Genomic DNA, 24,297 nt, shown 5'->3' on the forward strand with positions numbered 1-24,297 from the left:
CAGTATACATTAATTGCTCTCTCACATAGAGAGCATCTCCACCTCCACACCTTGTCAGTCTGTCTTTCCTGAACAGCCCTCCATGTCTGTGCTCCAGTCATGGCAGCTGTCCCATCACGTGTCTGTGACTGTGTCGTGGTTTTGCCCAGCCGGGAACAAAGAGCCACGAGGGTGCTCGCTCACTCCTCCCCTCCCGGTGGAATGGGAAGGGGAACCAGAGAAAAAGGGGAAAAACCCGCGTAGGTTGAAATAAGAGCGGTTTAATAGAACAACAATAAGAATGAACAGGTTCAGGGGGAAAAAGGAACAGTTTTAACAGTACACGAGGGGAATATACAAAAGGAATGGCGCGTGCCGCGGCTGCTCACCACCCGGGACCCGACGCGACTCCCCCTCCGACCGGCAGCCCCGCCTGTGCTCCCCAAGCCCCGCCCCCGACTGGCTCCCTGCTTCTAGGTACTGGGCATGATGTCAGTGTGGTATCGAATACCTGTTGGCCAGCCCAGGTCAGCTGCCCATGCTGTGCCCCTTCCTACTTCCTCATCAAAGTTAACTCTATCCTAGCCCAAACCAGGACAGACTGCAATGAGGCCGTAGCCCTGCATTCGCACCCACATCTCCAGTTCCTCCTGCTTATTCTTTTGGCTGTGTGCATTGGTGTAGAGGTAGCACAGAGGATTACTCACACAGGTTTCCCTGGATGAGTGCAGGAGGTTCCTCCCCAGTTTGGCTCTTCCTCAGGGTGGTCAGCCTTCCATATCTCAGCCCAGTGTGCTGAGATGAAGGGCAAGATTAGCCTTCAAAGCAACATTGGCCAGATACTGAAGGTTAGTAAGAAGAAGAGTAGAAGGATTATGTTTTCAAAACAGCTTGGAGAAATTTAAGCTTTTTTGTCCCACTTGGCACTTATCTGTGACTAGAAGCAAGCTTAATTTGTTAATTCTTCTGAAAACAGTTTATAGAAATTTAAGTCATGGTAGCCCTTTTGAAAATGTTACCACTTGAAAGAAAAGAAACAACCGTCAAGTCAGATATGACTTTTATGAAAAAATTGTGACACATTTTTACTTTCATTAAAGCCCCATTTCTAAAGTTCTACATTTCTAAAACAGTTGGGGTGGGGTTTTTTTAAATTTTTCTTTTGTGGAGTCCAACAAAAATATATTATCGGTAGCATATTATATCCCTGAATAGATCTATACAGCCCATGGCCTATATCAAGCTTTGTAGAAACATAATACTTAGAAATGAACAAAATATTTTGTTGATGATGTATAAAAACATGACAGAGGTTACTTACTGCATAAAAACCCCTTCAAATAGTAAAATTGTGATTTAACCTGAAATACTAATATGATGTTCCAAACTAACAGGATGAGTAGATATGATGAATAATCATATACTCTTTTTGATCAGGTGCTTATCATAGTAGAATCAAACTTGAGAATTTTACCACATGTAACTGTTCTGTGTCAAAAATTCGGGGATTGTGAGCTTTAGCTACTGAGATATAAACACATTTGCTTTTGCTAGACTGCTGTGGAAGCCAAAATCTCTGAAGAAGTGGATAGATAACAGAAATGATGACCTCTAAAGCTTCTACAACCAGATCCCTATAGCTCACCTGTTAAAGTTGCCACACACTCACAAATACTTGCCCGACAACATCTGATCTTGATGATATTTGTGATATATTATGGAAGTTCCTTTCTTTGTCAAAGTAGTAAGGAGAGAAAGCTACTGTTTCTTGACAATACTTGAGATATTATCATTTAATTTATTGCTTTTAAACTTGTTTTATGTGTAAGTAAATTTGAACTTGAAAAATAAAGGTATATTTTTGTAAGAGGCAGTTCAAAATTCAAGTATTAGGATATTATAACACTGTAGGATTACATGATGCTACAAAATTCACCTCCATTTATTCAGATGTCTAATTTAAGTCCTTTTAATACATCATTTTTGCCGAGGCATTCAACCAGCTGCTCCAATTTGTTGTTCCTCCTGCACAGAAAGGTGTGTGAAGAACACTCATGGACCTTGTCCCAGTATTCTAGCTAGGCTGCCTATCAATCCTTCTGTTAGGGATGAGATCATCTCATTTCAAAAGCAGCTTATCAGAAGCAATAAATCCACTGGTTAATTAAAAGCCAATACTCACAAAGAATGGGATAAGACCAGAAGATTTGTCTTCATCCAAAACTTTCTTTAGGGATGAACCACAAACACTAAATGTATCATCTGAAGGAACACTTTTAATCTTCACACCACCAATTAATGCAGCCCTTTCCACTGATGAGTGAGCCTATGAAGAAATGAACAAGTTGTAAGGCATGTACTTTTTATTGCAATATAAGAAATTTGGTTGAATTTGAAAAGAAAAAAACACATTATTTCAAGTAAAGCAATACTGAGATCCTGGGACTGTTGCTGGTATGTAATAGATACTTATCTCTCCCTCTTTCATATAAATAGATAGTCAAATGGACATGTATACATATATAAAATACAAACACATGTACACATACACATACAGACATACTACACTAATAGAAACCCTGAAGTATTCTTGAGAACATTGCCATGGAGTCATTCAGACAAGAGTTCAATTAATCTTAGTGAGAGTTTTAATTAAATGTTCACAGTTATGTAGGATTGATTAAGAGCTTCAGGATTTGGCTCTAAATCAACCAAAACACATGCAGATAGTCCGTATGCCTGATAATGATTCAGTTCTTCACCAGCATATCTTTATGGCTTACAGCTTTGCTGAACTCTAAAAAAATATACGTCATGGTGTGGTACAGACTGAGATATTTTCTTACATGATAATTTTTTTTTTAGATTACCAATTGACCAAACTGTGGTTCAATCATTTACTCATTTTGTTAGTCAATTAAGGATCATTTCCAATATGTTTCTTTATTTATAACCCACTTTATTTGATTACCCCTTAAATAATACCTTATAGAACATAAAGCACATCTCAGTAAATATAGATTACACTAAGAAATTCTTACAAATGTGTGAAGTATAATACGTTAATAATTGTATTAAACAGCAAAAGGTATGTTTAGCCACAAAATACTCTCCTTTAGAGCATGACTAAAACAAACAAAAACCCGCTATTTTACCTTCCACCTTCTACAGTTTCATAAATTTACATTAATCTGAAAGAGAAAAATTTCTCAGCTTTTCATATCATGACTATTCTCATTCAAGTTTCATCCTACCCTTGTTGCTTCTTGCTACTGCCTACAAGAGCATTTACTACTTTAACTTAGCATATTATCACAGAACAGATTCAGTCAAAACATAGGTTGAATAGGACCCAATGAGGATAAAGTTCTTGCTTTTACACTTCATGTATCCCTGGAGTATGTTTTAAAGGCAGATTTACGATTCATTTGTACCTCAGCAGTGTTAATGTACTTTGGTAAACTAATTAGACACCAACTTGAGAAAAATTGGAGGTTAGACTGGACCAGACTGACTTTTGAATGTGGTACACACAGTGCATGTACCATAACCATACCATATTTAATTCAATTGGACAATGGAAAAAGGGTATTTTATAACTGATTTATAGAAGAATTGCAAATAAACAAACTCTGGTAATACACTGAGGTTGTTAGTCAGAACCTCTGAATTGCTTCCTCAAATCTCAAAAATTGTAGTAAGGCTCTCTGATGACCACAGCCATGCACAATTTTAAGGCTAAAACTGTCAAGATAATTTTTCCTTATGAAAAATCTTTAGTAATCTGCTGCTCTCAGTTCCCACTAAAGTACTCAGGAGTTTCCCACCGCTTTCAAGGAGAGTGAGGAACCAAACAGAAATTAGTGAAATGAGTGGCAGCTGCTTAAGGTAGCCAAATAAACATGGACAAAAAAATGGTGGATGAAGGAAATGTCCCGAGAAAATTTAATGTTAAAAAACTACCCTGACTTCTGTCCTGGTCCCAAACAGTCAGCTACTGTCAGGGGCAGCCGGATGCTCCTCTCAGCTTTGAGATGTCTCATTCAGTGTCCCTTGCAAGAGGAGCCTCAACCAGGACAGCGCAGGCAAATAGAACAGGCAGAAATTCCCTTCTGTTGTCTCCAACTCCACAAATAATTATTGAGGAAAGATTTGTTGTCAGTCCTGTTTTCTACTCATCACCACAATGCAAAATTATTTCACTGGGATATTTTCCCACAATACCTAGAAACCAAAATGTCCCAAGACATAAGAAAGCTTTCTGCTCTGGGTCTCCTTACTAGCCAACTTTTTACCTCCCTCCTAATGCACTCTTGCAGTGTAGTGCTCTATCACTGCATGTTCCTGGCTTAGGTTTAATTTCTTTTGTAGATTATTGCCTATGAGTCACACAGGTCTGTTGTTAATGGAGAAGGACCGGTGAGCTCTGCAGCAATCTGCTTTGAAAGGTCAGCAATATCTTAAGGCAAATCCTTATATAAACTTAAGATCCTCTGACCTTCAGTGGGCAGAAAGGCTTGTCAGTCTTCATTTCAGGTCAACCATTTACATGGGACAAAAAATGAGACCAAATAAAAGGCTTTCTGCATCACTGGGTAGGAGTTTGAGCTCTGGGGCTGGTGGTCTGTGTAATATAGACCTTAGGGTCCCAGACAAAAATAAAAATGCAAAACAATAGACAAATATTGTTTGTGCCTTTTCACCCTAGAAGTGTAGTCCTGCTTCCCACCAGCAAAGAGCAAATGTATTTCCAACTTTTTCTCCAGTGCTTTTTAACATACACTTAGTAGTAGTCATATTCTGGATATTCAGATATTACTTTCAACTAAACATCAAGTACTAAGGAAATTTCTTCTACCTCATTGACATTTAGGTAAGGAAATGTCACAGCTATTGAGATCAACAACATGAGTTAGCCCTTCAGTAGGATTAGTGTGTCAGAAAGGTAGGAGCAGCAGAACTCACAAGACTAAATTTGCTTTTATTGACAGTAAAAGCCTCTCATAGTCCCGGCCTGCTGAAAACTTAGTCTATCTCAGTCTATTAAATACCACTCACAGTCAGAAGTCAAGGATTATGTTTTCTGTTTTCTTATTTGATTTCTTAGCTGTATAGATACATGGACATTTTTGGAAGGTTCTTCCTTAAAAACAAAATTTAAAAAAAATTGGGCTTCTTCAAGGACTGTGGCTAATTTTCTTTATACTCATGCACTAGATTTTGTCTTTGTGCATGCATCTGCACCCATGCATGTATACAGAGGGAGGGTGTATGTGTTTATTCATGTGTATGTAGGAGGAAAATAAGGTATACACACATGGACACACAAGCCTAGATGTAACAAAAGATAGTCTGGATTTACTCAACACAACTGAAATTAACACTTTACTCAAGTATCTTTATTTTCTTAAAATGAACTCTTTTTGGAAAAAAGCAATACTTAGCAACACTGACCTCTGGACATTTATTCCTTTTATTATGGTAACACACATGAGAATGCACTTAAAACATACAGTAGGAGTTAAATAAGTAAAATCAAATAGTCACCAATGCAAATAATTTATACTTAATTCACCTGTCCATTGAGATGGCCAAAGTTGTTAAGTATAGATCCCATGTTTTCATGTTTCTGAGGAGTACTCACCTGATCAGAAGCATAGGCCACCAGTCTGCCCATGATGTCTGCTTCCGTTAGCTCAGGCTTTTCTGACTGCACTCGTCTAATGGTTTTCATTCTTGCAGCAAGCAGTGACATCAGGGTGGCCTCGCTTGCACTTCCCTGTGGGATAGATTGAAGGAAAGTTCAAAAGGAAGAAATTCCAGAATAAGAAAAGCAACATTTTCTTCTGTATAAATCTGCAGCTGTTGACAGAAACCACATATGAGAAACTGCACAATCTCGTGCTTTTTAAGAATACATGTGACGGCGAGGGAGAAATGTCCATTTGATGTTGCACTCCTCTTTCCTCATGCCCCTGTCTGCTCTTTTTGATCTCTATGCTTGTTCAGTTTAGGCACAAATCTTGCAATCAGTTCTGGAAAGCTGGACTCAGACTTCAATGCATGTGAAAAGGATCTCAAACCAGGCACCAATCATTTGATAATGACTAACAGTGTCAGAGGAGCTGTTGATTTCTGTTACTCTGGATTTCTGCACGTTTAACTTGCATCAGAATCTGACTGTCAACTCTAATTTCTACCAAGCAACATGTATAACTATAATGCTTATTTAATATTTATATTATTTATATAACATTTAGTGTTTCTCTGGGCAAATAAATTATTGAGGCTTATAGAGAAAAAACACTGAAAAAGTAAACCAGCTATGATTCAATATAGCTAACTGCATTTAAAAGTATTAGTTATGTACATTTTCTTCATCAAAACTACACAGATGAAAGGAACAGGAAGAGTTAAAATTGTGTCTTGGATACTCTGTGAAGAACAAAGAGGGGGTTGTTGAGTCTCCTTCTCTGGGGACATTCAAAACCCACCTGGAAGACTTCCTGTGTGACCTACTCTAGGTGATCCTGCTCTGGCAGTGGGGTTGGACTAGATGATCTTTCGAGGTCCCTTCCAACATTTAAGATTCTGTGAGTCTGTGTGATTTTTTTGTTATCAATTGATCTGTGAATTTCACCAGAGAATACAAGGTCCCACAAATGGTCTTCCTCTACAATAAGCAGATTAAAGATGCTCTAAACTGTTCTTTTAAACTGTAAGTAACAGTTTGTAAACACACGTTCATAAATGTCAGTGGTTTTGGGTGTCCATAAGCTAGATCAAGGTTTTAGGTAATTTCAAAGATGAACAACTGACAAGCGAATCTTCCTCTGTCAAGTATATGACAGTGCAATGAACACAGTTGCTTATATATAAATATGTCTTAGAATTATCCCCAGCAGCAACAAACTAATTTTGGAGTGATGCGTCTTTATCAAAATTCTATTCTCCCTTTGTTGAAGACCTGGATATAAATACAAATTACAAGAAGCATTTAAGTATTTAGGAAGCCTTATTTCTTCCCTGGAGGTGAGCCTGTCCCTACAGATTTCATACATGAGAATGACCCCGTTGAACTCAGACTTTCTCCTAATACTGAAGTTAGCTGAGCTATTTATATGAGACAAAGCTGCCCTCTACACATGTCAACATCTCATCAGTGAGTGAACTCAATGCAACTGAAATCCAACAGTCTCCTGATAGAGTAAGCAGGAAAAAAAGTCAGTCCCTAAACATTTACTAAATGTATTGCCATGACAAATATATTTAATTTGCCTTTCTGGTGGTGTGGGATTTGAGGAGTGTAGACTCCAGGAGCACAAAGACAAGCTGGAGTTAGTTTTGTGCATTTCTTATAGCTGCTACTGCTGTTTACATTATGGCAACTGGGAAAAGTATTACAGATATAGAATGGTATAGGAAAACCAATACCCCACTTGGGTCAAGAAAGGCAGAACTTCCACATGGAGGCAAAGGGTAAAGGAAATCCTGTCCATTAATTACATAAAATATAAATCATTAATCTCCCCATTTAAGCTTACTCTGCCATGGTCATGGTCAGCAGCCAGATACGTTGAATACTCATCAGAATATCTGAACACTGAGAAATTATGCCTGTAAACAGTTGTCAAAATTCATTTTGCAAGAACATATATTCACAGTTGTCTTCATCTTACACATAAGAACCTCCAAGAACTTCTGATTCATCTTACTTTATCTTTTTAAAAAGTTAAATATCTGAGATAAAATTAATCTTTAGAATCCTTTAGCATTCAGTGAAATAAGTACATCCAGATAGCAGTAATTCTATCTAATTTAGGTAAGTATTCCACTGAGATAAATGGTTCCTCTAAAGGTACCTTCTTGTATGTTGAACTTTACCTGACAAAATGTGAGATGAGTCTCTCGCACTGTAACTGTTCCAGTGAGACACTTCTGTCATCATGTCTTTGTTAGCAAAATCATTTCTGCTGTTCTCAGCACAATATTATTTAAGTAACAGTGAAAAAAACACCTGTGCTTTCTGATAGACCTGTGAGCTAGAATATAATAACTTTAGTCCTGGGTGTCCAGTAGATGTAAGGAATATTTTACAGTCAAAACCTTTACCTATTTTCTGAGAAACTGTGGGTTTTGTTAGTTCTCTTTTTTTTATGAGCAGTGTCTCATCTTCTAAACAACCCTGCATAATGGGCATACGCTATCAGATAATGTTGCCTGAAACACCCTTTCCAGCAATTCACCAGATCAGTGTGCAAACCACTGCAACTTATTATGATGTTCATACTATTTTTCAGGTAAATTCTATGTTGTCATAATAAAGTTAGGCAACATAAAGCCTTTCTGCAAGACCTAATTCCATCTTGCATTGGGCAAAACACTGAAAATAACCTTTCTAAACCTTGGTTCTTCACAGTAAAGTTACCTCTAGCACTCTTACATTTAATGTATATGAAATCATAGCAAATATTACCTTTAATAAAAAAATGCATTTAAAGAGATACATGAAAGAGATGAAGAGATACAAGCAGGATCTCAAATGGCTTGAGAGGTGGGCAAAGAGGAATCTCATGAGGTTCAACAAGGACAAGTGCAGAGTCCTGCATCTGGGAAGGAACAACCCCATGCACCAGTACAGGCTGGGGGTCGAACTGCTGGAGAGAGCTCTGCAGAGAGAGACCAGGGAGACAATAAGCTAACCATGAGCCAGCAATATGCCTTTGAGGTCAAGGCACACAATGACATTCTGGGATGCATCAAGAAGAGTGTGTCCAGCAACTCAAGGGAGGTTCTTCTTCCCCTCTACTCTGCCCTGGTGAGGCCTCATCTGGAGTCCTGTGTCCAGTTCTGGGCTCCCCTGCTCAAGAGGGACGGAGAACTTCTGGAGAGAGTCCAGCGCAGGGCCACCAAGACAATCGGCGGACTAGAACATCTTCCATCCAAGGAAATGCTGTGGGAACTGGGGCTTTTTGGTCTAGAAAAGAGGAGACTGTGGGGGGATCTTATTAATATTTACAAATATCTAAATGGTGGATGTAAGGAGATTGGGACATTACTTTTCTCTATGGAATCTAGCAACAGGACAAGGGGTAATGGGATGAAGCTGGAACACAAAAAGTCCCATTTAAACCTAAGAAAATACTGTGAGGGTGATGGAGCAGTGGAACAGGCTGTCCAGGGAGGTTGTGGAGTCTCCTTCCTTGGAGGTCATCAAGACCTGCCTGGATACATTGCTGTGCAACCTGATCTAGGTGGCCCTGCTTTGTCAGGGGAGTTGGACTAGATGATCTCTAAAGGTCCCTTCCAACCCCTACCATTCTATGATTCTATGATAATGTTGCACATTTATGTGGGGAAAATGCTGCTTTTTTTCTTCTTTTTCTTTGTAAAGGTAAGGCCTTGTAAAATTGTTAGTGTCTTTCAAGGACATATAATGAATATACATGTCAAAATACATGCACAAACATATAAAAGAAAATGGATGTGGAAAATTCCAAAAGTTCAGGCATTAATGTGAGATCTAGAAATTTAAGCCCTCTCCATTCTGGACACTGCTTGGTTGAGTGGGCTCAAGAATACTCTTCACCTTCTGAGGACCACCACAAGATGTCCTGCCATCCTGGCTTTTCATGCAGACTACTGCATAGTGTATACAATAGTTCTTGTATGAATTTCCTTACACAGAAACAAGAGTGAAAAAGAACAGGCCTCTAGCCCAAACAAATCTTGCCTCCTGATACACAGCTGAGACATAGCCTAAAGGCACCTGAATCCAGCAACTTGGAAATGCTTTTGAGGGTCTCACAATAGACATAGGCTTTTTCACCTTGCCTCAGTTTCCATAAGTCATCTTTTTTATCCTGAAGCTTACAGTGTTTGCAGAACCTGTTTTGTAAGGCTCTTCTGTTCACTTGGCACCAAAGTCTTGTGCCAAATATTTTTAGCAAAAAAAACCCCTTGGCTCTTGAACTACTTGGCTAACTGATAAGATAAATCAGTAGTATTCCTTAACAGGCCAAAGATAGGTTGAATCTCATTTTGTTTCACCCTTACAGTATTCTTCTTTGCAGAGCAAGAAAACTCTTTAAAATCAAAGTAGATACACTTCTCAGCAGTTTATCTAGAATGAACTGCAAGACACAAGCTTCAGGAAGAAAGTTGCTTTCTCACTTATTTTTAAAAGCTGTCTTGAATGCTGTATTCCACATTACGTGAAGGACGATGATACCTTTCCTTTCACTGCAGGCAAACAAAGGTTGCCATGGCAAGCAAGCTCAAGAGGCGGAAGAAATATCAGCAAGAGCTGATGTTCATGTCCACCAGAGCTCTGAACTGAAATTTTCTTTCATCTTTTGCCTCTTTCAAGTGTCATCCTACACACAACAACAAAGTGCTTCATATTGACTTAGACTTTCAAATGTAATTAAGAGCCAATTTTCATGGGCTAGGTTTTACCCAATGTCACAGTAATTACTTAGTATTTACCAAGAGAATGACTGGCACTTTCACATGCTCATGATGTCTTTGCCTCATGCTCTTTTACTTGTATCATTATTGTTTCAAGAGCAAGACAAGAAGAGCTGCAGCACAAATTACTTCATCTTAAGCAGGAACACAGAGCCTACTTTCGATCATTGAAACTGTCTGGATTCTGGTGAAAATTACAGGCAATCCAGCATTGTTAGCCTGGAAGGGGAGTATTTCCTTCTGATAACCATCAGGCATAATTGTTTGCTTTCACTGATAAAAAATAAATTCTGCTGAGACACATGACAAAACCTCAATTTCTTGAACGTGGCCCCCTCCCTAGTAACTGTAATGATAAAGACCCTAACAGAGCAAGCAAATGAGTAAAGAGTTAAACCAGAAATATACTGATGTAAGTACAGCTCCACCTTGGAGAATCATAGCAGTGAGATTAAATTCATATTCGCCTGAGAAGATGTTGGGAAGAATTCACTGGAAAATGCTGTAGGCATTTGCAGCTGAGATCAAACAAAAAAGCCTCTGCTTCCAGCATGTAAGTCAGATGTATTTAGAAGCCCATCTTAGTGTGAAATTAATTATGCCTTGGCCTCCAATGACCAAACTCCAAAGATTATCAGAGGAGCACAGAACTTTTTCATAGCAGAGACCTCTTTGATTAATAGCTGTGACCAGTCTGCATTTGCAAAAAGATCGTATGTTAATAGAGCCAAAGCTGGCAAACAATATAGCCTTATTACGCATGCACGTTTGTCCATTTTTCATAGATTAATTATCATACAGATACTCTGTTCAGGTATTATAGACTTTCACTAAGCAGTCAATGTGAAGATTTGGGGAGTTTGTTCTGTTTTGGATATTGCAGTGCAGTCTAAAAAGAGTATTATTTACTGACAGAGCTGTTTAGGATTGAATGTAAAGCAGTTCTTGATTTCATTATAATATTCCAATCTTTCTTTTTTTAATATAAGGAAATCTTCTTAAAATATCTAAAACTTGTTTGACAAAGGCTGATATACTTTCTACTATGTTCTGTTATTTCTACTTATACAAGATTCTCTCCTATGTTATTATCCATTGCTTGGTCTTTGACATTTTGTTTTTCTGACAAAAGGCAAGAGGTTTTGGAAACTAACTGCAGTGAACAATTGCACATGTATAAGGTCGACTTCATATAAGCCTTTGTAACCACTTTTCATGATGTTCTACTCAAAATTCTCACATGTATTTCTATTTTACACTTTCTTTTTCTATTCTACATTAATTTTTAATTGGGAAGGGGATAAAACCAGGTCCGCTAGAGTTGAGTCTGGTGGTAGAGTCCGCTGGTGGGAAGCCAGTGCTGGGGGTTAATACTACATGATCAGCTTCCATCTTGAAATGCCTGCACATCGATGCATGCAGCATCGGGAATAAACAAGAGGAGCTGGAAGTCTGTGTACAGGCAAGGGATTATGATCTGGTGGCAATTGTAGAGACGTGGTGGGACAGTTCACGTGACTGGAATGTGGTCATGGATGGCTATGTCCTTTTTAGGAAAGACAGGCAAGCCAGGTGAGGTGGTGGAGTTGCTCTTTATGTGAAAGAGCAACTGAATTCTGTCAAGGTGAGGATGAGGGGCAAGTTGAGAGTTTCTGGGTTAGAATTAAGGGTCAGGCTAGCATGTGTGACACTGTTGTGGGTATCTATTACAGGCTGGGAAGGTTGATGAGGCCTTCTACAGGCATCTGGGAGCAACCTCAAAGTCACAGGCCCTGGTTCTCATGTGTGATTTCAACTATCCAGACATCTGCTGGAAGGTCTACATGGCCTTTTGTTTTGTTTGGTTGATGAGGACTGGGTTAAGGATCAGTTGCACAATCTGGATGTATATAAATCCATGGACCTCAATGGGATGCACCCACAGGTGCTTTGGAAGCTGGCGGAAATCATTGCTAAACCAGTCTCCATCATCTTCAGTAAGTCATGGAGAACAGGAGAAGTTCGTGAGAACTGGAGGAAAGCAAATGTCACTCCAGTCTTCAAAAACGGCAAGAAATAGGACCCAGGTAACTACAGACTGGTCAGCCTCATCTCCATCCCAGGAAAGGTGATGGAATGACTTATCCTGGGTGCTGACTCCAGGCACTGAAAGGACAAGAGGGTCATTAGGAGCAGTCAACATGGTTTTACCAAGGAGAAGACATGTTTGACCAATCTGATAGCTTTTTATGAAGATGTATCCAAGTGGACAGATGGTGGTAGTCCAGTGGATGTGGTTTATCTTGACTTCAGGAAAGCATTTGACATCGTCTCCCACAGAATCTTTGCAGCAAAACTGAGAAAGTGTGGGCTGGATGATCAGGTAGTGAGATGGATTGTTAACTGGTTGAAGGGAAGAAGGCAGAGAGTTGTAACCAATGGAGCAGGGTCTAGTTGGGGGCCTGTATCTAGTCCCTCAGGGGTTGGTGCTGGGACTGGTAATGTTCAATATATTCATTAATGACCTTGATGAGGGAACAGAGGACACTGTCAGCAAGTTTGCTGATGATACCAAACTGGGGGGAGTGGCTGACACACCAGAAGGCTGTGCTGCCATTCAACGAGACCTGGATAGGCTGGAGGGTTGGGCAGAGAGACATCTCATGAAATTCAACAGGGGTAAGTGCAGAGTCTTGCATCTGGGAAAGAATAACCCCATGTTCCAATACAGGTTGGGGAATGAACTCTTAGAGAGTAGTATAGGTGAAAGGGACCTGGGGGTCTTGGTGGGCAGCAGGATAACCATGAGCCAGCAATATGCCCTCACGGCCAAGAAGGTCAATGGCATCCTGGGTTGTTTTAGAAGAGGTGTGGTCAGTTGGTCGAGAGAGTTTCTGCTTCCCTTCTACTCTGCCCTCCTGAGACCGCATCTGGAATATTGTGTGCAGTTCTGGGGACCTCAGTTCAAGAAGGACAGGGAGGTGCTGGAGAGAGTTCAGTGCAGGGCCACCAAGATGATGAAGGGAATGGAGCATCTCCTTTACGATGAAAGGCTGAGGGAGCTGGGACTCTTTAGCTTGGAGGAATCTGAGGGGTGACCTCATTAATGTTTACAAATACGTAAAGGGCAGGTGTCAGGGGAATGGAGCCAGACTGTTCTCAATGATGTCCAGTGATAGGACAAGGGGAAATAGGTACAAGCTGGAACGCAAGAGGTTCCAAAGAAATACAAGGAAGAATTTATTTACTGTGAGGGTGACAGAGCACTGGAAGGGGCTGCCCAGATGGGTTGTGGAGTCTCCTTCTCTGGAGACATTCAAAACCCACCTGGACGAGTTCCTCTGTGACCTACTCTGGCAGGGGAGTTGGACTAGATGATCTTTCGAGGTTCCTTCCAACCTTTAAGATTCTGTGATTCTGTGATTTTCAATCATAAAGCACTGCTGCATATTGTTGGAAAGTATGAACTCACTTCACTTGACTAACAAATTAAAGTTATCACCCTACATGATTTTTCAACATTATGATTTAAATTTTAAGCTCAAATTATGCTGTGAGTGCATTTCAGGATCCAGTTGCTCTGAAAACAAAACCATTACTTTCATGAATGATCCTACCCACCTATGGACACTCTCACAGAACATCACTTTCTCAAAATCTGAAAGGAATCCATGTGGCAGAAAAAAAGATATATTTCCATTAGTAGTGTTTTGGTATGAAGGTTTTTCAAAATCGTAACGCCCACAAACTCATCTTGTATCCTTTCATGTCCCCTCTTACCTGGATGACTCCTCCACCTTGGCCATCCTTCCCAGCTAAAAACTCTTTAGGCAAATTAATCATCTTTCCTAGCCAATCCAGCATGACAGTCTCCAGCTCTGTGCAAGCTGGACTTGAAGCCTGTATTGAGAAACAGAACAGATGGAATAACCTCACTAGACCATGAAGAGAAATAGGTTCTACCTCAGCAAGAAATCTCTTTCTATCTTTCAGTCTTTTAACTATAGAGACAGGGACTAGCTGACTAACTTCACCAGCGAAATTAGGAACCTGAAGACTTTTTTGTTCATGGTGTTTCTAATACTAAAAAAACCCAACAAACTGAGCCTTACATACAACCATGACTATCAAATGTCAAAACTAGGACTTGCACCTTGCTTTTTTTTTCAGCTTCAAGTACCAACTTTTTTTGAGAGGAGCCCATCTCATATGAATGTGGTGGTTTTTAACACAATTTTCTATTAATCCAGATGATAAGAGAAGTAACAACACTATGTGATAGGCAAAAGTCATACTACTTTATGAAAGAAAGTTTGGATTGCTACTAGTAATTCTAAATGCTGGTGATTTTTCAGGGGCAAAACTTCCAAGAGGACATAGCCTTTTATTTGTGGAGTCATTCAGAGGGTCTACATGAAAACAGTTAATTAGTCAAGGAAATAGTAAAACAGTAAAAAATAGTAAAACACAGTAAAATAGTAAAAATCCAGTCCTGTGACTTCACTGCTATTAATCAATCTCACTAAAAAATGTTACCAAAATTCTTAAAATCTGTTAAGCCACTGTTACCAAGCGGCTGTACATATCTGAGTAAACTTACCCAAGAGAAGCCTACACATCCTATTCCACCACACAACATATCTGCAAGAAGAGATGGGAAGGAAGATGCTGCAGGGAAGTAGGCAAAAAAGTACGGACTGTGCCAGTGAGTCACCTGTATCAAGGGAAAAACAGTCATTTTAAACTAATTGGGGAAGAAGAAACAAATTGCATAAAATCAGAAACAATTAGTGGTTGGGACCAGACAACAGTTCTCGACTACTTGGTTGTCATACAGGATGCCATTTTTTAGAAAAGCTTACCTTGCTATTTTTTTTCTCAATTATTATCTTTTACTCAAATTAGAATCAAATTAGTTCTTGCCCCTACCTCCCAGCAGTTCCATAATCTGAGTTCCTCATTTGTCTGCCTAGAAGACAAGAATTGCATGGGCAGTGGCAGCATGAGGTTCTGTGCAGGGCACTGTTCTTGAGCCTCTGCTTTCAGGGACTCTTGGACATTTTGTTCTTTCATTTCTGTCATGTGATTGACTTAGAGTGTCTTTAGTGCAGCAGGAGAACTCGCTTGACCAAACTCTGGAGTTATTTGCTAAAACCCTTAAGATTCTGTGATTCTGTGAATCTGGCTAAATGCCTCCTCACCACAAAACAAAGCAATCTATTTATTCCAGTATCCAAACCTTCTGTAGAAAATTAAACTTCCATCTTCCTATAACAAGTTGTGTTTTACGTACAATTCTACTGCATATGTCCTAATATGAGAGAACAACAAAATAACTGCACAAATTGCAATCAATTGTCTCACAGAAGCAATATTTAGAATTATCTTATGTAACATCTAAGCAGTTTTAAGGATCAGAGAGATACTTTATAGCACTCCACAGCTCCAATCTAATAAAATTTGAAAACAGGGAATGTACTGCCGAACTGCAATGTTCAGTGGAAATAACGCTATATGATATGTTTGGCAAGAACAGCTTTCACATTCCAGATAAAAGGCAAATTTTGGCAAATAAGTGCTTCTAGATGATTACCTGAACTATAAGAAAGAATTAAGCCCCGTGTGTATAAAAGCTTTCCTTGGCTGGAAATACAGAGGCTGCTGAGATATTGGAGCCCAGCCTTTTCCTATACTACTTTGTTTTCTTTTTTTTTTTTTTTTTCCTTTGATACTGGAGTTCTTCTGTTACAGCTGGAGGGTGGTAAGAGCACACACATTCATTCTTGCCTGAGCTCAGCATTTCCTCACTGATTCATCTCTGATTAATTTTACCTGTCACACTCTTCTCTCCTAGTCTCTGATAATATTTCTGGTTCCAGGGCTAACTCAGGGATCACTGTACTACACTGTTCTGCAGGCTGCAAATATCTCTTCTAACCTTCTTCATGCCCAATACTCTGCTCACTGCAGGTATCTAAAGATGAGCCACTGTGAACATTTTTAGCTGTATCTCATATCTGGTCAGGATCTTTTTCTTTGCTATAACAAAGCTCTAGAGCACTTGTGGCAAACACCTTCCTTCACAAATCAGGAATAAAAATGGGATGGCATATGGTTCTTCCCGTGAAAACAGATTGAAAAAATGCCCAATGAACAGCAGTCCCTGAGAAGACTCACATACACAGACTTTCATTGATGTCCACGCTGAGCCATGGCTGCTACTGTTCATCTCCACAGCTCTAATCCTCTGTGATCTCTAAAACTTCGACATTCATCTTAGGTTAATTAAGGTAAACTGCCTGCTTGCTGGGAGCCATTTGTTTGATGAAACACAGCAGATTCCAGTTGCACCACTCATAGAAATCGAAAAAGCCAAAAGCCCTAGGGCAAGTGCAGCTGCAGTTCTTCCTCCTGCCTCCCCTTCCCCCTTCTCTTGAAGCAGCTGTAAAATTCATTTATTTTGCCATGTTGGAACAGACATAAACAAATATTGCAGAATGAGATATAATGGACGCTTGTTTTTCAGGTCCCCTGCTGATAAACAGACATACACAGGTATCTTGGGTTCAGTAATTACCACTGTAATATTTCTAAGAGATATTTTAATTCCCAGATGTCTTCTAAGGATGTCTGTCTTTCTGTGGCTTGCTTAGTCTAAGCATGACTCTTCTTTTACTACATATTAAGGATGGGCGCTTCCTCTGAAAGTTCATAGATTAATGGATGCATTGTGAGCAAAATTAGTGTCTTCAGTAGTGCTATTTGCATTTATAAATAAACTTGATCATTTTTGTCTCTAAAAGAGAAGGAGGTATACTTCAAGAGAACAAACTAGCAAATATTTGAAGACAATTAGCACAGTAAAGGAAGGAAACAAGAATCACTTACAAGTCACTGACAGCTTATGGGCAAAACAAGATTTTATGACCTCTGTCATGTTACTTATTCTCTCTCAAGAAGCCTAGTTAATTTATAAAATGGAGATAAGACATCCCCTGGTGAAACACTGGAAAAGCACTGTAGCTGAAAAACATTAGATGTACTTACAAATTTTAGTCTTGTCAGGAAAAAGATGGGAAGAAGATTAAGGGAAAATATTATAAGGGGAGACTGTCCTCAACACTTTCAAAAGTCTCTAAAACCAACATTAAATAATTCTGGAAGTCTCTAAAACAAATATGAACAAGTACTCCTGTGCTAAATTCTTCCCATACTCCCTGCCTCCATGTGTTGGTACAGCACCATCTTTTTCACACTTCAGTTTCTGTGAGCACCGTTAACAGAGAAAGCCAACAAATGCAGCAGTTTGTGCAGCACTACACACAGAAGATGTTCAGAAACCCAGCTCAGGTTATGATACATGGGCTCTGCACTGGTCGTGACATTCCACAGAGCACAGACCACAGCAACAACTGGAACAACTACCCTATCACAGGTCTCAACTCAGACAAGACTCCTGAGGGAGTATGGTGCTCTGCAGGTCTGGGATTGCAGGGGTGATGGGGCCTCTTGCCAAGGCTGAGGTAGTTGGAGATGGTCTTCTAGCCTGCAGAAGGTATGCACTGGTGAAGGGTCTGTGTTTTCCTCAGCATGAGGAGGTCAGGAGACTATGCAGTATCAGAGATCCCAAAAAGGAAATAGGGTCTTTTCTGAGACATAACACAAGGTATCTGAGCCTCATACAAGAGCCTGAACCCTGAAACATGCCCAAGGAAGGGCAGCTAGAGTCTCTATTGGCTTGGGAAGGAGTCTCATGATGGTGAAGGGTAGAAGCTCCCAACTACTGACACTAGGAGGAAGACTTCTGCTCCACCTGCAGATACACAGCTACAGAACAGGTTCAGTACCCTAGCTACAGATGAGCTGGGTGCTCTTGCTTTGTCTAGTGAAGCAACCAAGCAACCTGAGTGTTAACACTGATCTTGCTAACGGGCATTTGGGTTTTAAGACTGGTGAGAACCTTTTTTGAGGATAAACTCCTAGGAAGGACTCATCTGACCAACTGTAGTAAAAACATCTTTGCAGACAGGCTGGTTAAGCTGGTAAGCAGAGCTTCAAATTACTAATGACAGGGAAAGGAGAAGAAATCCACAATCAAGGGATGAGGGTGGAGACTAATGTGAACAAGAGAGATCCTGAAAACGAGACAGAACTAAAGTAGTCCCACCCCAAGTGTATGCACATAAAAAAAGGAAGTGCTGAGAGGACAGCATAATGGAGGGAAGCTTTCTGTTGTGATGACACAAGTGATGCTCATGCTCATGCAAAGAAACAAGGAATGCACATACAAAGATACACAGTGCAACCAGCAAGGTTGACTCAAAGCCATCCTTTGTTTGCTAGCTGCTTCTTTATATATGCTGCTTCAGCCCATGTGATTATACAGGGCTCAATTGATTAACACACAGCACTTGTTCCTAATAATTGGAAGTAGCTTGCCAGCTGCATCAACTTGTCCCTGCCATCTTTGTTTAAACTAAGGAAGTATCCGGCTGGTCCAAGTCATATTTGTACCCACAATTCCCCCCTTTTTCTTTTTGGACCAGTCAGCCTTCAGCAACACGTTTCAAAATCAAAGGTACATAAAGAAAACACAAGTATTTTCACCCATGGCCATGAGTTTACAACAAAAGATCAATAATAGCTACATTGCTGAACAACATAACACAAAAGTCCATTTTTATAGATTCAAAATAAACATAATCTGCTATGTGGTGCTGGAAGGGACTCATACTGATGAGTTGTCTGTGCTTCAACTGATGTTTCTGTTTCCCAAATGTAGTTTCGGACTTTTCTTCAACTTCTTTAGCATGCTTATCTGTGAGCATTGGAAATATCTCTTCATCTCTAAAAACACACCATTTTTGCTTCCATGTTTCCATTGGCAGTCCTTCAGTTCTCCTTATTAAGACATGGATTGCTGGAGGAATTTTCAACAACATGCATGGTGCCACAGTTGACAGGTTTTACCTTTGATGGGGTGACAGATTGAGAGTGGATCAATTGTTTTGCTCCTCAGGGTTGTTTTTTCCATTGTTCTTACAGTCATGCAGTCCTTTTGGTTGATATGGCTTGATCCACTTTGCCAGAATCCACCTATGGACCTTGATTTGCATTACACAAGTGTAACATCTTCCCCATGTTAACAGATCCTCAGGTCCTTGTCATTCTCCAGTAGTGGGGTTCTTATACCATAGTTTAGGTTTATTAGTGTGTCCTTGTTTAGGCCCATCAGGGGACAAAAGACCACAATTAGCCTCAAGTACCAAAGACCTGAGGATTGCCAAAGGGCAAGGAGAGCTTAATTGCCGCTTAAGGTCCAGGATAAAACAGACCAGGCTACTCGGTTTGGGGAAGAAAACAGAAAATAATTTAATGCAACAACAACTAAAGCATAACCATAAAACCCCAAAACATAACAACATTATGAAAGAAAGGGAAAAAAACTGACATTACTCCCCCCCCCCCCCCACGCTATCAGGGTGACCTGGGTTGGGGCTTGTTTGGGTTTTGGCTCGTTTGGGCATGTCTGGACATGTTGGGGTTTGTTTTGGTATGGTTGGGGTTTGTATCGAATGGAACTGCGCAGGTGTGTTGGGATTTTCCACTCTCCTTCCCCACACTATTGTTGTGCAGATATGCTGGAATTTTCCGCTCTCCTCCCCTCTCTATATAAACCCTCCCCCGCCGGGCCTCGTGGTCGCCTCCTCTATCTCGTGCGTGAGGTATGAGACGGCCCGGAGCTCCGAAATAAAGCCACCTCCTGCGTTTGCAGCAAGCTGGTCTCTCGTCTTCCTTGAGGTGATCGCCGTCCTTTATTCAGAGCGAAAGTTCTGAATAAGGAAGCTTTCAATAACACAACACGCATGTGTCAAAAAAGGTGCTGCAACTATCTTTTCAACAATTTTGTTGCCTTTTGATAACCCATCTTTTAAACCTGAATGCCTTTGGATATGTCCAATATAATAGGCATTTTGTCATTCATTTATCTGATGCCAGAGATGTACAAACAAGTTATAAAGATTCTGATTAGAAATTTCTTTCAGTAATACTTGGTCTAATCGAGTGACGGCATCAACCACATATAGTGAGTCAGAGATGATGTTTAATGGGACACCTGGCCATTTCTCGAAAGTTTTAACCACAGCTCTAACAGTTGAACTAAGCTGTCTGGGGAGTGAAGAGTTAGATTTTGCCATTGTCCATTCTCGCACCAAACCACTCCTGCTTTAGCTTGTATCTTACTTGCGTCAGTGAATACAGTTAAGCTTTCAACGGGTACTGTTGATCTCATTGGCCAGTCTTTCATTTGAAATTTAATGGAAAACAAGTTATGGGCCAGATAATGATTATTTATAGTCCCCAGGTATGACAACAAGGCCCACTGTAATTCATCAGACTGTTGCAGCACCCAGTTCAAAAATACATCTGTTAGAGGCACAAAAATGACGTCTGCCTCAGTTCCTGCTATTTCCAGCAGACGTTTTCTAGCCTTAACTATTACTTTTGCAATTGCTTCTATTCTCGTTGTGATTGTTTTTTGCAAAATATATAGTAAAAATATCCATTCCAGGATCCTCAATGGGTCTTTTGCTACTGAATCCCATTGCATCAAGACTGCCATTACATGCTGATTTTGACTTATCACAGCAATGTTAATAGACAAGTCAGGATCATATCAATAACTGTAGTTATTGACTCCTTTGTCTCCTATTTTTTCTATTGCTTGTTTCTGCTCCCTGGACAGTTTTTGCACACAGTCAGCCTCTACTGGCCCTTTTAACAAAGGCATTAGTGGCGCAGGAGCCTCATTCGTGATACCACATATGGTTTGTATCCATTGGCTATCATCTATTAGCTTTTGGATGTCTGTTAAATTAGCAATTTCTCTTTTAATTGTCACTTTCTGGTGATAATACTGCCTAAATATTTCCAAGAGGCATGCATTTGTACCTTTTCTGGCACGATCACTAACCCAGAGATGCTCAACTGTCACTTCTTCTAGTATCTGATGCTGATTCAAATCTTTCCCTGCAATTAGGATATCGTCCATATAATGATAAAATAAGACAGAAGGATATTTTTTGTGTAGTAGTGCCAGCAGCAAGGCAACATGTTTGACAAATATTTGGGGAATTCTTCATTCCCTGAGGTAAAACTACCCATTGATAATGTTTAGCAGGTTTCTGCTTAATAGATGTTACTGTAAACGCAAATTTGTCTCTGTCTTTCTCATGTAAAGGGATCCTAAAGAAACAAACTTTCAGATCGATTATTAATAAAGGCCAATCTTTTGGAATCATAGCAGGAGAGAGTAATTCTGGTAGCAAAGCATCTATATCCTGCATCACTGCATTAATGGCTCACTTAATAATCGCCATTTCCCTGATTTCTTAGGGACAGTAAAAATTGGTGCATTCCATGGACTAGTAGACAGCTTGATATGTCCTTTTTCTAACTGTTCAGTTACTAATTCATGTACTTGGGCGAGCTTTTCTTTATTTAGTGGCCATTGATCATTCCATACTGGTTTATCTGTAAGCCAGGTTAACTTCAGGATTGGTTGCCCATCAATGGCCACCACTAAAAATTTTCATTTGACAAACAATAGCCCATTTGGCTTAAGGTGTCTCTACCTAAAAGCCAGACTGAAGTATTCGTTATATAGGGTTGAATTTCTATTTTCTTCACCTTGTATCCACACTGAAATTAGGTCTCTGCTGATTTTTGTCGTCATTTGTGTTTTTCATAAAATAGCTTCATATAGTTGAGCCTGCATTACGGTGTTAGGAAATTGTCCTTTTCCCAACATCATGTTGGCTGTGACAACCCATCGTGGATCCCCCTGTTGTAAATCCATATTTTCTACTACTGCTACATCCACTCTTTTCTCCCACTCAGATTCCCATAGTAACACTTGAGTAGGCTTCAGAAAGGTTTCTGCTAGTTTTCAACAGTCAAATGGGGTCATTAATCCTCTAGAGAAGATATGAGCTAATAATGTTTGCACATATGGGTTGTTAGTCAGTCCACATTGCATTACTGATTTTTGCCCTTCCCTGACTAACTTCCAATCCAGAGGCACTCATTGTTTTTGTGCAGGATTATTAGCTGCTGTTATCACTAGGAAGGCTTGCGGGATGCATTCCCCTTCTATTACCACATTGCATACAAGGCCTCTCCATTTCTTAGCCAGATCATAGTCAGCCAGCTGGGAGTCTCTGAACACTGGTGAAGCCGAAACTTTAACCTCTGGTTTGATTAATTCATTGAGCCAAGTCAACGATTAGCTGTTGCTTTTGGTTTTTCTATCAGTTCCTCCAGATGGGCCAAAGTCGTTTCATTTCTGCCCCGTGTCTTATCAATTCCTCCTGTAAACTCTGTCTATGTCCTTCCCCAGACATTGGGGGTGATGATGGAAGAGGAGGATAATAAGGAATTGATGATCCCAGGGGCAAAGGCACATCAGTAATCTCATTAGTAAAGCATACCTTACACTCACTGCAGGGTGCTCCCTCAGACATGAAGGCAGAATAGGACGGGGAGGGACAAGGTGGGGTGGGTGGCAAGGGAGGAGAAACAATACACACATTCAGCTCCCAGATCAGTGGCCCAGATACCACTTGTACCTAATAGAAGTAGCTTGCCAGCTGCATCAACTTGTCCCTGCCATCTTTATTCAAACTAAGGAAGTATCTGGCTGGTCCAAGTCATTTTCATACCCACAGCTCTCACATATTTTCTGGTAAATCAGCACAAGTGAGTGTCTCTCCAAAGCACCTGTATGCTATGGCATGATGCATAGGAAACAAACAGGAGGAATCAGGAGGCTGAGTGCAGTTACAGAGCTGTGATCTCATTGGAATCACAGAGACATGGTGGGATAGCTTGCTGCAGTAGATGAGGATAGGTTATTTAGGAAAGACAGACCAGGAAGGCCAGGTAAGGTAGTGGTCCTTTATGCAAAAGAGCAGCAGGAACGCCTGGGGCTCTGCCTAGGGATGGATAATGAACCAGTCAAGAATTTCTGGGTTAGAACTGATGGGGGTTTCAAAATGGACCACCTGATCAGAAAGTACATGAGTACAACATTTAGACAGCTGGAAGAAACCTCACGTTCATAAGTCCTAGTCCTCACTGAAGATTCCAACCAAGCTGATATCTGATGGACAGACAACACAGCATGGCAGAGGTTTCTGAAGGCCATTGATAATTTCCTAACACAAGAAACTGTGGAGGAACTTATAATGAAAGACACACTGTGGGACTACATACTTTACAAACAAGAAAGAATAGTCAGGGGTGTAAATGTCAGAGGCAGCTTTGACTGCAGTGACCATGAGGTGGTGAACTTCAGAATCATGAGAGCAGAAAGAAAGGCACAAAGCAGATCATAACTCTGAGCTCCAGCAGAGCAGGCTTTGGCCTGTTACAGGAACTGCTTGGAAGAATGCTGCAAGAAACAGACATTGAGAGAAGTGTCATCCGGGAGAGATGGTTGATTTTTAAGGATCACGTCCTCCAAGTTCAACATTGTCCGCCCCACATGCAGGATGTCAACCAAGAGTGGCAGGATGAACAATTAGCTTTTGACAATTCTCAAATGTAAAAAAGAAACACGTAAGAAAAACAAGGAGCATCAGGTGACCCAGGAGATAAGGGCTGCAAATGCACTGAATACATAGGCACAGGGTTAGGAAAGCCAAAGCTATCTAGAGTTGAATCTGGTGAGGGATGTGAAGGGGAACAAGAAAGGTTCCTGCAGATTCATCAGCATTAAGAGGAAAGTAAGGAAAACGTATGTCTGCTGCTGAATGGAGTTGGGGACTTGGTGACAAAGGACAGCGAAAAGGCTGAGGTGCTTAATGC

The 24,297-nt window shown here is 40.3% G+C and overlaps 1 protein-coding gene across 3 annotated transcripts in view; it reads right to left on the bottom strand.

The window, feature by feature from the left end:
* Window positions 1-24,297, bottom strand: part of DDC (dopa decarboxylase) — a 70,689-nt gene that overhangs the window by 37,583 nt on the left and 8,809 nt on the right. Inside the window, exons 1-5 of one of the 3 annotated variants that reach the window (XM_061994955.1) lie at window positions 15,358-15,438; window positions 15,029-15,142; window positions 14,209-14,328; window positions 5,624-5,758; window positions 2,162-2,305 (exon numbers count right to left, since the gene is read on the bottom strand). In XM_061994955.1, coding sequence (XP_061850939.1) covers window positions 2,162-2,305; window positions 5,624-5,758; window positions 14,209-14,328; window positions 15,029-15,142; window positions 15,358-15,432 — 588 coding nt within the window. In that variant the 5' untranslated portion in view covers window positions 15,433-15,438. Of the gene's footprint in view, window positions 1-2,161; window positions 2,306-5,623; window positions 5,759-14,208; window positions 14,329-15,028; window positions 15,143-15,357; window positions 15,439-24,297 lie in introns of those variants that run through there. The other 2 variants (XM_061994953.1, XM_061994954.1) reach the window with 2 other exon arrangements.

This window comes from Colius striatus, chromosome 4, assembly GCF_028858725.1.
Source record: "Colius striatus isolate bColStr4 chromosome 4, bColStr4.1.hap1, whole genome shotgun sequence".
Lineage (NCBI taxonomy): Eukaryota > Metazoa > Chordata > Aves > Coliiformes > Coliidae > Colius > Colius striatus.